At 38.9% G+C, this 19,027-nt stretch overlaps 1 protein-coding gene across 1 annotated transcript in view; it reads left to right on the top strand.

Annotated features, from left to right (window-relative positions):
* The window catches only part of LOC121506932 (copine-9-like), a 330,340-nt gene that overhangs the window by 267,094 nt on the left and 44,219 nt on the right, over nucleotides 1–19,027 (top strand). Inside the window, exon 17 of the mRNA XM_041782988.1 lies at nucleotides 8,348–8,475. Coding sequence (XP_041638922.1) covers nucleotides 8,348–8,475 — 128 coding nt within the window. The remainder of the gene's footprint in view (nucleotides 1–8,347; nucleotides 8,476–19,027) is intronic.

Here is a 19,027-nt window from a genome sequence, read left to right on the forward strand (position 1 = left end):
GGCAGAAAGAGAGAAAAAGTAACAAACTAAAATGATGAGGAAATGGGACAAGACATTAGTTTGTGCATTTAAAAAAGGAACGAAGAGATTTTTGCATTAATTTGCACATATCTTGGGGCTATATTAACCTTTTTAATTAAAGGGCAAATTACAAGAAGGAGGGTTTTTTTTTTTCTTGAAAACAAACACTCAGGCACAAGCCAACCAAAATGTGTGCCAACTAGCTTACTGCTAATGTATGCCAGTGCATGCACTTGTAATTCCACATTAGATTAACTCTTTTTTTTTTTCTATGTCCAGAAAGCTTTTTAAGTTTGTGAAGCCAGGGGAACATTGGGACTTTGCCCATTTGTTTGAACTGAATCCAGTTTTTAAGAAATACACACATGGACAAAATGTTGGTACCCTTCTCTTAAGGAGAAGAAAACCCACAATGGTCAAATGGTATCATGGAGTGTACCACACTAAACATGGACCACAGAAAGCTAAGGAGACAGTTGTCCTTGGAGATAGAAAGAAAACTATGGACAAGCATGTTAAAGGTAAAGGCTTTAAGACTATCTCCAAGTTTAAGGTCCACAGAATGTAGCCAACCTCCTCTGACATGGCCGCAAGAGGAAAATAGATGGCAGATTGCAGAGACGGATAATACAAATGGGAACCAAAGAGCCCAGAACAACTTCTAAAGAGATTACAGTCAAACTCCAAGGTCAAGGTACATCAGTGTCAGAACGCATCATCCGTTGCTAATTGGGCCAAAGAAGACTTAATGGAAGACAACCGAGGAAGACTCCACTGTTTAAAGCAAATCATGAGGAAAAGCCAGACTGCAATTTGCCAAATTGTATATTGACAAGCCACAAAGCTTCTGGGAGAATGTCCTTTATACAGATGACACAGAACTGGAGCTTTTGTTCTAGGGCTGCTTTGCTGCATCTGGCACAGGGAGTCTTGAATCTGTGGAGGGTACAAGGAAATCCCAAGTCTATCAAGGCATTCTGGAGATAAATGTGCTGCCCAGTGTCAGAAAGCTTGGTCTCAGTCAGGTCATGGGTCCTCCAACAGGATAATGACCCAAAACACAGAGCTAAAAACAGGCAAGAATGGATAAGAACAAAATTGAGACTGTTCTGAAGTGGCCTTCTATGAGCCCTGATCTAAATCCTGTTGAACATCTGTGGAAGGAGCTGAAACATGCAGTCTGGAGAAGGCACCCTTCAAACCTGAGACGGCTGGAGCAGTTTGCTTAGGAGGAGTGGGCCAAAATACCTGGGACAGGTGCAGAAATCTCACCGAGAGTTACAGAAATGGCTTGATTGCAGTGATTGCCTCAAAAGGCTGTGCAACAAAATAACAGCTTAAGGGTGTCATCATTTTAGTCCAGGCCAGTTTCATTAGTTTGTTGTGTAAAATGATTCTGTTAAAGCATAATGCAACAGCAATGCCTGATTTTCATGAATTAATTATCAGTACATTTTTATTTATCATTACCTTTGTCAGTTTTAAGTTATTTCAGTGACCACTGTGTGTTTTTCTTTCTTTAACATTGGGGTACCTTTTGTTAAAGAGAGTGCGTAATATTCATTTATTCATACTAAGTGTGTAGTATTCATTGTACTATTCTGAAAGAGCCTGAGAGATGGATTGCAGATTGATGAGTGGTCATATTTCCAGGCAGGGAGTCCTGGTTCAAGTCTGATCTGTGGCTCCTCTCTCACTGATCTCCCCATCCTCTCTCTCCAAGATTCCTTACTTTAAACTCTGTCCTTGCCTGAAGTTTTAAATGAAAGCAAACTGAAATAAACAGTTCTCTAGCTCCTTCCCTATGCAGATTGTGATTCCTGTTGCTGTTGATGTAGCCTTTACTGTCTGTCTCTAGGTGTTATCGAAGCATTTAGGGATGCCTGTGATGCTACCATTAAATCTATGTCTGTGAATGGTGGAAGTTGTAGAGCAGTCACCTGTCTTAGCAGCGTAATCCATCCATCCGCAAACTGCAAAGCTGAGATCAACCACAGACATGCCTTGGCATATATGGAGCAATGGGTTCACTGAGCAGGGCAGTGTGGCGCTCACGGTATCTGAGCATATGAATAAAAGTCAGTCTTTTGGCCAGCTGGTCAGCTGCTGTATATGAGACTTGCAGCTGCACTTCCTCAGACACCTGGTGTACTTCCCCAGACCAGCTCCAGCTCACCGCATACCTGGGCTGGACCAGAACTCAGGGGTTGCTATGCCCATCATGGAGGGGCTCAGCTGGGAGGATACCTGGAGAGATGGTGCATGGGCCTGGGACAGGCCTCGAGGATGGCCATCAAGAGGTCAGAGCAGTACAGGACTAAGGTTGACGCGATGAAATGCTGGATCAGCATAGGCAACTATACCTGACCCGATTTAAACAGAGTCAGTCTATGTGATCTAGCACATACGCGGTGAACCCAGATGGGGTGCACCGCAAACCACCGGGCCACCTGTACCCCACACATGTGTGTTTTAAATGCACTGTTGAAGCCCAGCCACAGTCATATTGGGAAAGATGTCTCAAACTGACTTTTGGTCAATCTAGCAACAGACTAAAAGGTGGAGCTGAGACGAGCATTATGCTTAAAGACAAACAGCTACAACTACATAGTACCTGTCAGTCTGATTAGCCTCATACCTTAAAATGAATAACTTTTATCTTTTATAAAATCAGAATGAATGAGTCACCCTACAGTGTGTGCCAATCACATTTGCTTATGTAACAGGCTGTAAACATGTTTATTTCTGCTGTTAAAATGGGCATTTTAATACATATGTTAATGGGACTTTCAGGGCTTTGGCAACCAGCCTCAAATGAATACTCAAAGAGCCTTTTGGACCATTGCATAGATTTTTTTCCACCCACTGTTGTACCAATAGAGACATGAACTATACAGACCAAAGCCACTTTTCAAACCAAGCTAAAAACCTGTTTATTCCTGCCATTATAATTGGATTTTTCATTTAGCTGTAAATGTGCATGTCCTAGCTTTTGCAGGCAGCCTTAAGTGACCTGTGAAACTCTAGTGTTTTTTACCCATGCCGATCAAATTGGCAGAGGGTTATGTAAAGGGTTCTGTATCTTTGTCTGTTTCTTTGTATGTGTACAAGATAACTCGAGAACGGAAAGTCGGATCTTCACCAAACTTTCAGGGAATATTGGGATAGTGACAGGGAAGAATCGATAAGATTTTGGTGATGATCCGTGCACCCGTTCGGTTTTTCTCTGACTTCGAAGTTTTGAACACCATAGTAATCAAAGGGAGCGTGAGTTCCTCGGTGGCGCTGCTTAGGTGTGGGTCTGCTGCCTCAGATAGCCATTCTTGTTTCACTTGTTTTTTTTTTTTAAATGTGCCTTTTGGGTGTAACTCTGGCCTTCCTCCCTCCAGCTTGGCTTCTCCTTCAGAAACCCTCGTAGGATCAGCAGAGAAGATCATGGATGAACAGAGGGACGAATCTGTAATGGTCTTGACAGAAAGCTGGTGTACTTTTTACAGAGCCCAATGAGATACTGATTACTGATCATTTCAGCTGCCTCTAAAATATTGGGATTCCACAAGGATCTGTTCTTGGGCCTTTGCAGCTTTTCTTTCAAATGCACCAACTTGGTCATATTATTAAAAATACGTCAATTACAATTTTATGATAATGGCCCACCAATAAAACTCTGCTTTGACAATACTGACACACTAGCCACACTCAGACTTGCTTCAGTAAGAGGCTAAGTAAAAAACAGGTTAGAAAATATAATTCTAACTGACATGTGTTTCTGACTAAACTCCCAAAACAAAAATAGATAATTAATTACACAAGTAAAATGGGTTGTGAAATAACTGTGAGGATGAATGAGTTGAAGTGTGGAGTGTCGATATTTCCAACAGAGAAACAGGAAGAACACCCTAGAATGGAAAAGTAGGAAATTTCAGACGTCAGTCATTTCTGTTTCTAACCTGGGAAACATATTTTTCTCTCTCTCTCTCTCTCTCTCCTGTGATGTATCATCTTTTCCACTGAAGAAAAGGGATCAAAGAGCTTCTCACAGGTTTGACAGTTTAATGATACAGTCTTAAGCGCTGAAGAGTTCAGGCAGAACAAAGCAGAAGTGTCAGGATGATTCAGACGGGTGCAACTTCCATCAGCCACAGAAATGTCACAGAAAGAATCCACATGACAATCTAACATTGAACTCAAAGCATGCTTGCTTTATGCACAGCCCAAAGTTGATGAAAAATATGATTTTATACTTCAGAGTTTCAAGCTATGCAAGAAAAATGTCTGGTTATATCGGCCTGTTTATCTGCTATCTTAGGCTGTACAGATTCTATGGAAGACTAATGAGAAACACCTCATAAATCAAATATCTTTTTGTTCAAATATGACAGCAGCTCATTGGATGTGAGCAGGAGTGGAGCCAGAAATTGTAGATATTCAGGGTAAAGGCCAAGCTCATTAGGGTCAAGGGGTTTGCATGCCCAGATTTTTCTTTTACTCATCAGGCAGTTATATGCACCGTTCTCAAGCAATTTTTATACAAGTTTAGATTAAATATGCCCATAGATAATCTTACTTTTCTCAAAATGTCTTTAAAGATTGTGTCAGATTTTGTTAAAGATCAGTAATTTTTAATTCTGCCTCACAAAAAGGGCAGAAACTGTGGGATATTTCTTTTTTTTAAAGTTACATCGCATAGGTAGATTAGGAGTTCAGAGTAACAATTTATAAGTAGCACTGGTCGTTTAAAAAAAATCATACTTAAACACTGTACCTTTCTAATCGTCATGACTATTGATTTTGTGCAAACATGCAAATAAAGACATTTTGCAGACTTACATTACTTGGTGCCGCTAGTGGGCACGGTGGCGCAGGTGTTAGTGCTGTTGCCTAACTGGTTTGCTTCGTCAGGGCCTTTCTGTGTGGAGTTTGCATGTTCTCCCTGTGCACGTGTGGGTTCCTCCCACCACCAAAAACATGCTCATCAGGTTAATTGGTGACTCTTAATTGGCCGTAGGTGTGAATGTCAGTGTGCCTGGTTGTCTGTCTCTATATGTTAGCCCTGTGATTGACTGGCGACCAGTCCAGGCTGTGTCCTGCCTCTTGCCCAATGACGGCTAGACTCCAGCCCCCCCTCGTATAGAAAATGGATAGATGGTGCCACTAGCACTAGAATAGAGAGTGCACCAAGACTTTTTGACCCCCTACTTTAAGATTTTGGAATAATAAAGTTATAAAAATATCTAAAATAGACACTCAGCCATGCAAATAGTGTCTAAGCCTCTCCTCATGATTCCATGTTCTGCTGTGGAAGCTGTAGCATTGCAAACTTCACTAAACTGTCGCCTTTGTGTGGTGCCTCGGATAACTAGTTCACTAGTGAAGAGAGAGCGCAGGGATAGTTTCAGCATCTTATGTGCTGCTAACAATTCTCACAAGAAAACCTACTGTCACCCTGCCACTGCTGCGTGCTGCTGTGCCCCCTTCCCAGATAAATACCCACTACAACAATCTCACAGCAGCACAAAGTCTCAATTTGTGCTTTTACAGATGTAGCACATGGAGTAGTCGTTCCCTGGAGCCCCATCACAGTCTGAAAATATTTATTTCAAAAGCTAAAAGTTTAATTCTTTTTTCTGTGGAAAGTTTCTTCTGCCCTGTGAACTTGGTTTCCACAGTTTTAGATTTTCTGCTGAATTGTGCACGCATATTTGCTGCTGTGGTAATACTGCATGCATTGAAGCTTTTAAACTCCTAGAAGAACCCTCTTTGATCCCAAAAGTGATACTGTTATTGAGGAAAAACACTGCATAAAAGGACTTCCTTTAAAGCAGATTGTGATGCCCATGTTGGATTTGGATCATTCTGAGAGGGAGAAAGAAAGATGTTGACACCTGAAGCAATGAGTTTCCTTGACTTTACTTGAGCTTCACTGGCTCATGAGTGAATGCTCTCTGTAGTAAGGGTTAATATGAATCAACTGTATATTATTAGAGTATGCACACTGTACACAGTTGTTTATTGGTGGTTAAAGTTAATGCTACAGTTGACAAAAGTCAATAAAAATCACTGTCTGTAATGACAGTTGTTATGAACATAATGGAGGCAGAGAAGAAGAAGAAGAAATTAAAGAAGAGGATGTGATAGGGAAATTGTGTTACTGGGTCATATTTGGATCTCAGTGTCACTAGAGATACATGTTAATACCTGGTGTAAATGTATGTAGACCAGGGTGTCAAACTCATTTTGGGTAGGAGAGCGGATTGGCTCCAATGAGATGTCCCGCAGGCTTTTTTAAGCAACATCAATACAACCAAAGACGGATATATAGACTGCTGTAATATTTATAAGTATCAATGACCCAATGTTAGATGCGTGCACAATTGAATGAGTGCTGCAAGTTTACATATAAAAATGTTTATTAGCTACTTCAGACACAAGATTTACCTGCAAGTAATCTACACAAGTAAGGGAAAAATATGATGCTGTCCTTGTAACATATGGCATTTTTTTCAGATGTTAACATTTTTAGTACCCACAGAAGATGAATTTACAAGAGTGGAATATTCGTTAGAAATATGCATTCAGTATAATATGCAAACAGCTGTCTGTTGTCCACAGTATCTGATCTGACTCTGAGATTATTTCACCTGGCCTGGAATCAGAGCACAGAGTCCAGAGAGGAGAATAAGTGAGAGAAAAGATGCAAAGAGAGAGAGGGAGGAGGATCCTGCAGATTTATCCAACACTGCTGCGCTACTGTACTGCTTATAGAGCTACAAAAATTCTCTCACTGAGTGAAAACTTGACTTTTAAGCACATGTCTGAGCCCCTACATTCTTCTGCATGTCTGTTCTATCTAAATCCCACTGACATCCCTGCACTCACCATGAACTGAGGCATCATCCTGCTTCTGAGCAGGGCTATTTGAGCGCGGCTCGGCGCAGCTAAACTGGTGATGGAAATGCTAATAAGCACGGCTTGGTTTGGCTCGGCTGTAGTGGAAAAGCCCTGAATTACTAGGGCTGGGACATTAATTGCAAATTAGATTAAATCGCAATGTGACCTGCCGCAATTTTCAACTTGCAGAAGGTGCAATATTTCCTAAACCTGAAATTTGTGTCAAAATATCAGTTTAGAACTTTTTTGCAGCAACAGAGATGTTATACATTACATACCATGCAATCATTCTAGTGCCATATTTTTAAAATAGTGTACGAAAAAATCCTATATTCTTCAGTTTTGTATGTTTTTCTTATTACATTACAGAATTATAGAAAAATTATCATTCCCTTTCATACAACGGTTCATATCAAATTTGCAAAATCAGTAAAAAATCATCACAGTTAGATATTTTTTTTTAAAAATGGTTCTGCCCTAGTTGAATCTAATATTGTGTCAGTTATAGTATGGAAGAATTACTGCTTGTTTTTGTTGTAAAATGAATGAGGTGAGGAACCTAAGAAATAATTGCATATTAAATCGTAATATTGGTTAAAAAAAAATCGCAATCACATTATTTTCCCGAATCGCTCAGACCTAACAGGGAAGTATTTGCTATCCTGAGAGCAGTTGCTTTTCACCAAAACAGGAGAAGTTTTGTTGTACAAGGCGAAAACCTCACATTCATTAAGGCTCGACATGCAGGAAACTGAGATGTGGACTCGAATGGAGAATGGACTCATTGGGTTAAAAGAGCCAAGTCCAGCTGTGAATGATGGTTATATTATTGGAATTTAAAAAAAAAAAAAATAATAATAATAATCAAAATTACACAGCAGATGTACTTGTCCTTTAGTCATGAAAAACACAGTGTGCACCAGCCTCTGTTTTGGACCGACTGTTTATGAAACTGAGGTTTTGCTGCAGCTGCGCTGGTGTTTGCTCTGCTGTGCGTTTTTGTCATGATGTTCCTCCCTGCTTTAACTGGACTTCAATGTAACATTTTTACTCGTTTATTGCATCTGATTACAATCGTTTTGTGCTATAATTTTAGCAAGATCATGATAAATGAGTAAATATTTGAAATTAATACTTTTTTTAAAAAAGGTCCACCTTTTTTTCCCAAATGTCTTGCAATCCAAACAACACCTGCAGGCAGGCCAGGAGTTTGACACTCCGTATGTAGACAAAAACTGTCCAAATCAGTTCTAAACATAAAAATACTTTTAATGCCCACTTCAGAAGTCATTCTGGTGATGCTGCCTGGTGCAAATTCATATTGTACTTTTATTTTGGTTTCAAAAAAAAGAACAACTGATGGCTGGTATTTTTGAAGACAAAATTTTCTCATTGTTATCCTTCCAAAGATTCAACATAATTTTTTCTCTTGCAGAACTCGAATCAAGAAAATCCCAACTGTGTTGGCATCGAGGGTGTACTAGAGGCTTACTTTCAGAGTCTGCGGAGCGTTCAGCTCTACGGCCCGACAAACTTCGCTCCTGTCATCAACCAGGTGGCTCGGTGAGAGATTTTCTGGATATATGTCATAAACATGCCCATGCTTAAACAGGCACACATTTAAATCCACACTCTTACATAAGGTCTCATGCATAAAATCTGTAAGTCTCCATGTGTTCCATATGCATGGGTTGCTTATCATATGCCATCATGTGAAGCCAGCTGTTTATCTGTGCATTCCATGAATACAAACAGAGGCTATCTGTGCAGGCTTGGTGGCAGAAAGCAGAGATGTGACGGAGTATCAAAGAAAATCCCACTCTGTCAATCATCCCTGGCTTTGAAGCACTGTTTTTTAGTCTTAATCAGATTGTAAACTCTCTGCATGGAGTTTTCCCACAACTAGTTATGTGCATATCTGTAGATCTAACAAATCCATTTCCATCCTCATTAAACATTTACAGTCAGAGAATATACATCGCAACTATTGATGTTGCATTTTTGTATTGGTTTGCAAATATTTAATGAAGAAGAATGAGGAGATGTGTCACTCCTCATGAATTCACATGACATGTAAAGTTTGGTTTTGTACAAAAACACCAGGGAAGCTTCTTATAAGATGTTCTTACTTTCTTGTCAAAAATATATTTTTTTGTACTTTACTTTGACTGCATCAAAAACAACATTCTACATTTAAGTATCTTAATTTTATGCTTCTGCATCACTCATACATGCTGGAATGACTTTCACAGTTAATTTTGGGGCAACTGTGGCTCGATAGGTACCGTAGAGTGTCCAACTGGAAGGTCATGGGTTTGATTTCAGACTCCTGCAGTCACATGTCTGTAAGCCCTGTGGCAAGGCACTTAACCCCACTTTGCCCCCTCTGCTGTGACTGTGTGTGGATGAGTATGAATGGGATTAGTTAATACTGATGGTCAGTCTTCATGTCAGTCTAAGCAGAGTGGAGGAAAAGGTAAACAAAATACTGTGTGTAATTTCAGCAAATGGAAAGTTAAAAAAAATTTGCAATAAATGAGTTAGATGCGGCCCGTTATCTTTTCAGCACAGAGCATGGTTAAAAAATGAAAAAGACCCACTGTAGATCACACACACCAAGCAGCTGCTGCACCTCGGCTCATCAAAAACTTTGTCCAGACAAAAAAGAGGGTGATACAGACAGCAGTTTTTCAGGAGAGATGGACATATTTCTTTAGTCTCATTTGATTTAGCAAAGATTTCGTCAGAGTTAAAGAACTCAACCACCTGTGCATGGCTGCACCTGGCTCTTTTTTCCTAATGGAGTCCAGTCCTGTCCACATCTCTGACCAGTTTCCTGCAGAGTCAGGTCTTAATGAATGTCAGACATTTCTTTTTTTCTTTGTAAAACAAAGTTCTTCCCTTGAGGGGGCCACAAAGAGCAGCTGTCTATGTAACAAACACTCACCCTGTATAATGGACTGTCTGCCACACATCCAAACATGTATGTGCTCAAGGGTTAATCTCCAAATTGATTTAACTCTTGATTCTTATAGATTATATTGTCAAATTAATATCAACTAAATCTATTTACATTTAATTTTATGTGATCAGAAAGTGACATCGTGGTTTTGATTGCTTTTATTTGGATGTCGGATGCCATTTATAAATACTGTGGCTTATTTATCTCCAGCTTTCATCAGATGGTCAATTTTTTTAAGAAAGGAATGTTTTGTTATGTAACAGGACACGAGAGGTCCTCTGGTTTGGCCAAGGAACCATGCCAAAGTGTCCCCACACAGAAATGCCCCAGTTCATGGCACATACAGGGATGTCAGTGGAATTCAGATAGTATACAGACATGCAGAAGGACAACTGTCAGGGTTCATACTTGTGCTTAGTAAACAATAAAATTCTATTACTGTTATTATGATTCGCATAAATGATTTAAGCTGATGATTTATGTAGTTGTAGGGAGGCTTAACCCGAAGGAAGTTCAATGTCTTACTGATAAACCAGCAGTTTCCAGTAGACTTTTATTTTGAAGGGGAAAGCAGAAGTACAATGCCGAGTGTGTTGTGTGTGACTACCTCTGGGCTGAATAAAGTTTGGACTGTCTTGGTGGTGTCCAGGTCGTTGTTTTCTTTATAAATTCACAGTTTAGGTAACCTTGCAAAGCAGATGGATACGCCCGTTTCCTTGTTTCTCACTGGCAAATCCATCTTGCAAAGCTCCCGTCTGAATCGTTTGGGCCTGATTAGAAAGTGACAGGACCAATCAGTGACGAAGGGCAGTACTTTCAGGCGTGGCAGAGTCGTGACATAAGCAAGCAGCAACAAGAGGCCGGTGCTTAGTGTGGATGCTGCTAAAGCACCAGTTTTATCAGAACTTGACAACATTTCTTCATCTAAAGAAGAACAAAGAACAGCAGTGAGTTGTTTTCTTTTCAAAAACGACAAAAGTTGTCCTGACATGTCTATTGTCGCCATGGTTTGCATTATTTCCTAGTAGCTGCGCACGCACACCTCGGTCGCGGCTACGTCACATGTTTTTTGCTCTGATTGGCCTGTAAAGATGTGACAGAATGTCCACCTAATCACACTCCAAGGTTTTTTTTTTTTTTTTTTTAACACTCTGCCCTTTCCCAAATGCCTATTGTCTATTGAAGGTTTTTCAGATGGATGTGTGAAATGGAGCAGATGTACTGCTGATTGTTTACTTTTACCAGATTCACCTGCATAGGATGATATTTCATGTAGTTAAAAACATGAGGCTGATCATGTCGACTAAACTAATTTTGTTGGAATTGGAAGATGACTAAAGCTTCAAGGAACACATTTATTTGTACGTTTCTGAAGAGATGTATCGCTCCACTTGGTTTCTCTGTCTGTCTTCTGGCATCTACCTTACCTAACTCCAAGAATAGTTCTCTTATTTGGCTGATGAAGTCACCTGCTGGACAAAGAATGATCAGATAAATTCACCTAACTGGATAGGTATTAGTATTTTTCAGGTAAATATTAAATTAAAAACTCACTAGATATCTGCATTTTTAGTAAATTTGAGCTTTTAATCTCACCAGAAGCTGCCATGTTTTGGTCTGCACAGGTAGTGTGACGCCACTAGGCCAGAGCGCTCCTCGGCCGGGCCTCTGCACCAACCCTTTCGGACTGGCGGCATATTTTGCTGCTTTCAGCTGCTGCATGTGTCCGCTCCAGTACGTCACAGCTTTCATACCAGGCACGAGTTTGGCAGGTAGTTTTTCAGAACAAAAGCATCATCTACAAACAAAGGGAGTTTCTTCAAAGAAATTCAACGGCAGGCTTTTACACTGAAAAGCACAGGAAGTGTTTACATACTGTTTTCATCTTTGGCTGCAATAAAAGGTACCGGTGTGGAAACAGAAAGTGTCACAAATAGTAGAAGCTTGGAAAATAGCTTTTAAGCGGACAGATTTTAGCTTGTGGCCTTTATCAGGTTAATCAAGATACAGGTTTCAAACATATTCTACCACTGTGGATGTACATTTTTCGTTCAACAAGGTAAATATAGCTCTCTTTATCATTTTCATGTCTATTTTTGACCACATCCACTCTTGATGCACAGAAAAAATAGACCAGAAGAGACCTCAAATCTCAAAATTCTCCGTGCATGCTTCATAAATCACACATGGATCTTGTTGTAAGATGATTTCTACACCCAGATCTGCACTGGTTTCTACTCAAGGTTGATAAATGTGGGCCAGTGAGCGTGATGCAAACAAAACTTAAAACAAACAAACGACAAAAACTTGAGTATGTATTAAGTAGGAAAAACCTGTTGCTCTTCTTTTTCAATATTTCTCAGCCCAAGTTTGAGATCAGAATTTCTAGACTCAACCGAATAGAAAATAAGCAATCCAGAAACCAAGCTATCAGCTTTTTGACCCTTCTATCCTCTTATAGTTTTCACTGGACTGACTGGGAACACTCTTTAATCCTCTCTGCCCAATCTTCTGAATAATGAAATAGTTCATTTAAAGCAAGAATGAAAGTTCCTGTTTCCTCCAGCTCCATAAAGCTGGAAAGTTGATATTTTTCATGTGAAACAAATCTATAAAAAGTTTGAGAAAAAAAGCCAGGTAAAAAAGCATCATCAGCCTCACTCTTGAGTGATAGCATTGCTTATAAAGATCCGGAAAAAGGAAAATAAATCCATAAATATACAGTAGCATTGATGCAAATGCCCACAGAAGCAAAAGGTTGCATCAAGGAGACACAAAAGGTATCCAGAAAAGCTTTAGCTTGTCTGTAGGCTGGTTGTAGAAATAAAACATCTATAAATTGATATAATTGACTTTTGTGACTTTTTAATGTAAAGAATCAAAGTTGAAGTATCAGCACTGACATTTTACTTATTTTACTCTTCATCATTTGAACCTTGTGCATCGCCTATTGAGTGCACTTTATGTGATGATAGCTCCTCTCTCCCTCCATGTGAGAGCTTCATATAACATCATTAGGATGAAGAAGTGAACAGAGCGCATCCTCCTGCTGAACTCTGCAGCATCTCGTCCTACCAGCTCCTTTTAAAAACAAATTACAGTGAAGCTGTGAAACTTTCAGGAGAGCAGTCAGTGTTAAGTTTTTAATGGATTTTGGCTGCTTATTACCTGCTGCTGTATTTTTAGCAGTAATATCCTGTCCCAGTTAAGTGTGATGGTGGTTGCATAACTGAATGGAGTGCTGAAATGTTCAGTTGTGGGCTCGAGAGCTTCCAAACTCTCCTCCTTTCAGAGAGAGGAAGTGAAACTTTGTTTCTTCTCTTCCTGTCCTTTTTCTCATTTTCCCGTTCTTCTGTTTGTTTTTCACGTCTCCAGATATTATCTCTCTGAGATCATCACACACTGTTGTTCCCTTGTTTTCTTTTGTGTTCAAATTGTTCTTTTCACCCCAGCTACTCTAACTTTCTCTCCCTCTACACATCCCTGCTGTCTCTCCTCCTCCGTTCTTCCCTTCTTGTTTCCCATCTGCTCTCTCCGCTTCCTCTTGTTCAACATCTGTTTGCTTTGCTCCTTAATTATACTCCCTACCTGTTTCATCTTCAAACATGCAGTGATTTTTATTTTTTTGTTCTCCACCCTGTATGCCTTTGTTTATCTGTGATTGTTTATACCAGGGGTGTCAAACTCAACCACAGCAGGGGCTGAAATCTGAATTTAGGTCTAACCCGAGGGCCCAACAGAGTAAACATTTAACCATAAACTGTAAGGCTTATTTTCACAGGTTATTCATTAAGGGGGAGAAAAACTGATGATAAATAATTTTGAGATTTAAAAAAAGTCTAAATAATAAGTTCAAAGGCTCAAAATTGAAGATAAAAAGTCAAAATATTAGTTAAAAAGGTCAGAACACAAAATCAAAAGTCAAAATAATGTTTTCAAAAGGCAAATATATGACAAAAAAATTAAAAAACATGAGTTTAAAGGTCAAATTATGAGATAAAACACAAAATTTTGGTTTAGAAGGTTAAGATATAATTTGAAACTTAAGATTGTGGATCTAAAAGTGCTAAATATGAGATTAAATTCTAAATTGTGGGTTTAAAAAATCAAATGTGGATTAAAAGTCAAAGTTAGGAATTTAAAAGAGCAAAATGTGAGATTAAATTCTAAATTGTGGGTTTATAAAGTCGAAATATGGGATTAAAAGTCAAAGTTAGGACTTTAAAATTGCAAAATGTGAGATTAAATTTGAAATCATGATCTTGAAATTTCAAATTATAACTTGAGATATAAAATTGGAATCTAAAAGTTCACAATATGAGAAAAAAGTCAAAATGCTAAATTAAATTTAGAATTTTAAGATGCAAATTGAAAATATTTAATGAAAACACAAATAATTTTCTCTAATTCCTTATTTTCTATTTGTCATTTTTACCCTTTTCCTTTTAAATTTTAATGACTTAACAAAGGATATTTTAAATCTTCAAGGTTAAAGTCTAATTTCTATACTGGAGGAAATCTGCAGACCTCAGACCTGGGGGCCAGTTCTAATTAAAATATGATGTGATCCTGCAGGCTGGGTAAAACTGCACCATGGGCCGGATTTGGCCCCCAGGCCCTGAGTTTAACACCCCTGGTTTCTACAATAATATTAGTGTTGCTATTATTGGATAAAGGGAATATCCAAGGCCGATAAACTAAGAGGTGTCCTGCATCAAAGCTCAATAACTGCTCATTTTATTCAATAATAACTGCATTTAGTCTACTAAAATATAGTTTTAATCTTTGTAGATAACTAGAACTGTGCTGAGTGGTTTATTGTGTGAACATGGGGGAATCCAAACAACAGCCAAGGGAAAATGTGGCCTGTGGTTGATTTTTAGTGGGCAGCAAATGCAGCAAATTCTAAAGATAAAATAAAAAATAGCCCACAAAATATCAACCTTTAGCTCGACTGTATTTACCTCTAAGTTTCAACATTTGGTGGTACTGAAGAAGAATTTGTCTGCATGCTTTTTTCATGGCTGAGCTGAGATGACAACATCAATGGTAAATACTAGGGCTGTGTATCGTGGAGGCAGAGGTGCTTATGCTGTATTCTGCCCTCCCTGAATGTGCCGGTTTAGTTTGGCAGATTGATAAACAGTTCTTTGAGAAATGAGAGACCGTTTCTTCTTGGTTTGGCCGTTTGTTGAGACCTCACACACAAAGGCACCTTCTTGTGAAACTGTAAATAACAGAGAACATAGGTTGTCACTATACAGAGTTAAAATAACATTTTCACTATAGCCAAACTGTAAAACACATCCTAACATGATGCTCTTTAAAGCTAGCATACCATCTGCATTATTCCCACACAGTCAAAGAAAGGTCTGTCAGCTTTATGCTAACACATAATGGAAAATCCTATTTACAGGCTATCGAAAATTAGCGTTGCAATCGCGGTTATTTTTTAACTATAAAAACAGAAACTTAAACAACACACTTTCAACACACAACCTTATAAGCAGTCCAAAATAACCATAGTTACAGGCACATGTTTCCAACACTCTTTAAAAGCAAACTTAAAAATGCTATCCACCTTTTTCCCGGGTCCGCTACTGTAAATCTGAATGTGGAAGTACATTAAATATATCTATTCTAATACAGCAGCTAACTATAGATGCTAATAAAGAACGAAAGTTGTTGCAATAGGAATTTACCTCGATTTTGTAAATAATAATATACTTTTGAAATCACATGTTCACAGTGTTTAAGTAAGGTGGATACCACATTATTCCTGGGGGGTCTACTGTAGCTATGAATGTGGGTGGAACTTCCTGTACAGTAACAATTACAGCAAAAACACGATTCTTCCAAGGGCTTAGTAAAGTGATTCAGCATCAACAGTGGTTGTTCTAAAATAAATAAATATTTGCTGCAATAAATACTGCTTCATTTTTGTTAATATAAACTGGAAGTTTTGAATAATATTTTCCGTAATGCTCAGTACCTGATGCTTCATTCATGGTACCAATAATGTGGAGTTTGGATTGTTTGGTTTTATGAAAATAATTCCCATATTTTAAGAGGTATTAGTTTGTGAAATGGACATTTCAGCAACCCCACAAACTAGAAATTTATCTGAAGGTGGTGTCCAAACTCATTTAACAAAACGTGATCGTCTCTTTCCATAGCTAAATATGCTTGTCTAGGTTATCTGAGGTAATACTGTCACTTTGTACTCTCTAGTAGAGGGCGGTGAAATAATAACGTTATCCCGTTTGAGGTAAAGCAGTCAAAGTTGACATATTTTGGTATCGAAAGTGCTCTAATAATCACTTTCAGCATCTCGTTTCTATGCAAAGTCCCATTTAGATAGAATGGAGCGGAAGTTGAGTCCATATTTCATGCAAAGAATCATGGGGGATAGGAATATGGTGGATAATGAGCTGACACTAGCCGACTCCAGTCTTCCACTTTGCTGCGTCACAGCTTTTCTCTGGAATGAACTACGGTAGCCATGAAAGGCCAGAAAAGTCAAACTTCAAAGATACGGCTTAACCATTTACAGAACTGTTATGATGACATTAAATGCCCTTAGAGGGCAGCACATACTGACATATTGTGATAAATTGCGATGAGCAAGGCAATATATTGCAATATTTTTTAATATATTGGTTAATGTATAAATGAACTGCTGTGCAATTTTCAGTTAATAAATATAGAATATAACAGAGCAGAATGAAGTGTTTCATAAAAATAAATTCCTGCATCACCAAAATTAGCTTTATGATCAGTGCAATCAAAAGATGATCTTTTCCTCATTTGCTACCCTTGGTCTATTATATTTCCATTTTATATCAGTTTGTATTGTATTTTATTTGTCATTAGTGAAGGTGTTCAGCCTCCTGTTGTGCTACCAGAAGTAAATGCTTCCCCTCATTTTCACCAAACTAAATACTGAGCACATTTACCCTGCATCATTTCTTCTTATGCATTTGATGTCTTGTGCTAACGTTTATACAAAAAAGAACATTTCCAGTAAAACTTGACCAAAGATTTTTTTTTGTCAGTTGGTCGTCCCTGTTTCATCCATCTGGTGTTTCAGTGGCGCTTCAGATGACACCGACTTGATCCATGTGTTGTCAACATGCCTTCACTTACTTTTCCAATAGCGTGAGGAGAAAGAATGTACATGTGAAAAGGGCAAAGGCTCCTCAAGGTTAATTGAACTGACAGGGAAGATGAAGGCAGCTCTTTCAGAGATGACATTGCAATTTGTTCCTCAGTTTCTCTTGTTGACACGTTCTGCCATTGTTCCGCTGAGGCAGTGAGAGAGAAGAAAATATGTGACAAAAGAGGGAGAGTGAGAGAAAATATCATGGCCAGGAGAAGAGACAGATAGCAGGACAGAGAGAGATCGAGCAGACAGGGAGGCAGAGAGAGAGAGGGAGAGGGAGACAGTTTGCCATTTTGCTGCTCTCCGCCTCGGGCCAGACTGAGAGAGTGTGAGCCAATCAAACAGTGAGTCAGACAGCAGGTCTTCTTTCTCCCTGCTGGGATCCCAGTGTTACCTCACACATGCAGACATACACGAGCCAGCATATAACAAAAATACTGCATTATACAACACAGATTTATGTGAACTTTTCCATGAAAAGTCTACGTTGTCAGGGAGGCATTAAACATCTGCCCTGTCGGTCCAGCTGTGTTGAAGTTCTGTTGAAAGTTAGGGTTTAAAGTCTACAGTGGACCATGTGTTGAAGCTTTAGCAGTAGATTTAGCTCCACAATAACATAAGGTTCATCTCAACTAGTGCAGGGTAATATCCAAACTAAAAATGATGTTTTTCAGTCATGTGACCATTCAGTGAGAAGCCTTTTTTTAATTCACCACTGTTTTCTCTCTGGTGCCTTTTTGTCTCATAAGAGGCTGTAATGTCTGTTAACTGTTCTTAAATGAGCATGTCTGCATAATTTAACAAGGGATGAAGTTATAACCACTGTTCAGTTCTCCCTAGTTAGTGATGCCGTTCAATATTAATCATGATTAAAAGCATTTGCTATTTCCATGCTTTCATATCACAGTAAACACTTCTGAGACAGAATCAATTCTGGGTTTATTTGAGGGCTGCAGCATCAATGCATCTATCACTGTTCTATTAAAGTCCTTAAAAAACTGAGGGTACTGATTCTAAGGATCCTGACCATGTGAACCATGACAGGATAAAACCTAAGCAGCAGCCTTACACTCCAAAAATGAACTAGAGGAATTGTTTACTTTATAAAAATGCACTGAGAAAAACAAATCTGGGCAAAAGTAAATTTAACTTAACCTAATCTGTGATATCAACAGTAAAAATCCAAGTTTCTAGTAGGGCTGCAACGATTCGTCGGCATAATCGTTTGTGTTGACTATAAAAATTTGTCGACGCGGGAATTCAAGTGTTGACGCGTTGTATTATTGTTTTTTATATTGGTAAAATCTAGTACCGGCCGGTAAGGACTCATCTGTACTTGCAGTTCACTAAAGGAAGTGGTGGGGGCAGTATCACTCCCACTGTTTACCTTATTCACAGAAACTAAGAAGAAGAAGTTAAGCGTGGCGGAAAGTACGGAGAACACACCAAAAAGCCGACCCAGAGCTTCTAAAGTTTGGGAACATTTTACAGAAAACAAATTGGCGAAACAAGTCAACTGCAAACTGTGTCAAGTCAAACTCTCGTACCATGGCAGCACTACGGCAATGCACGAACACCTGAAAACGTAAACACACTGTAGCTGCCGCGTCTTCAAATACCGCGAGTGGGCAAGTTTGCAAGTTGCATGAATATCTTATAGATCTTTTGCATTTAGTTACTGAGCCCTTTGTGCTTCAGGCACGAGGATTAATTCCAGTAGCCTACTTACAACGTTGGTGCCGTACGTTAATCAGTCGGAAAATCGTCTTTGATATTTGTTAGGGTAACGTTTTTTTTAGTAACGCTATTTAGTGTGCAATTTACTTTAATTATCAGCTCAATACTTTTATATTAGAGGAAAAACAAACCTTGACGATGTAGCAACTTGACATGTCTTGTCAATTTGCTAACCCATTAAGTTTTCACAGGTGTGCATGCATAAAAAGGCAAGGTAAAACAGGGATCCAAAATAGTATGCCAAATAGCCACGA

The sequence above is a fragment of the Cheilinus undulatus genome, linkage group 3 (genome assembly GCF_018320785.1).
Source record: "Cheilinus undulatus linkage group 3, ASM1832078v1, whole genome shotgun sequence".
Lineage (NCBI taxonomy): Eukaryota > Metazoa > Chordata > Actinopteri > Labriformes > Labridae > Cheilinus > Cheilinus undulatus.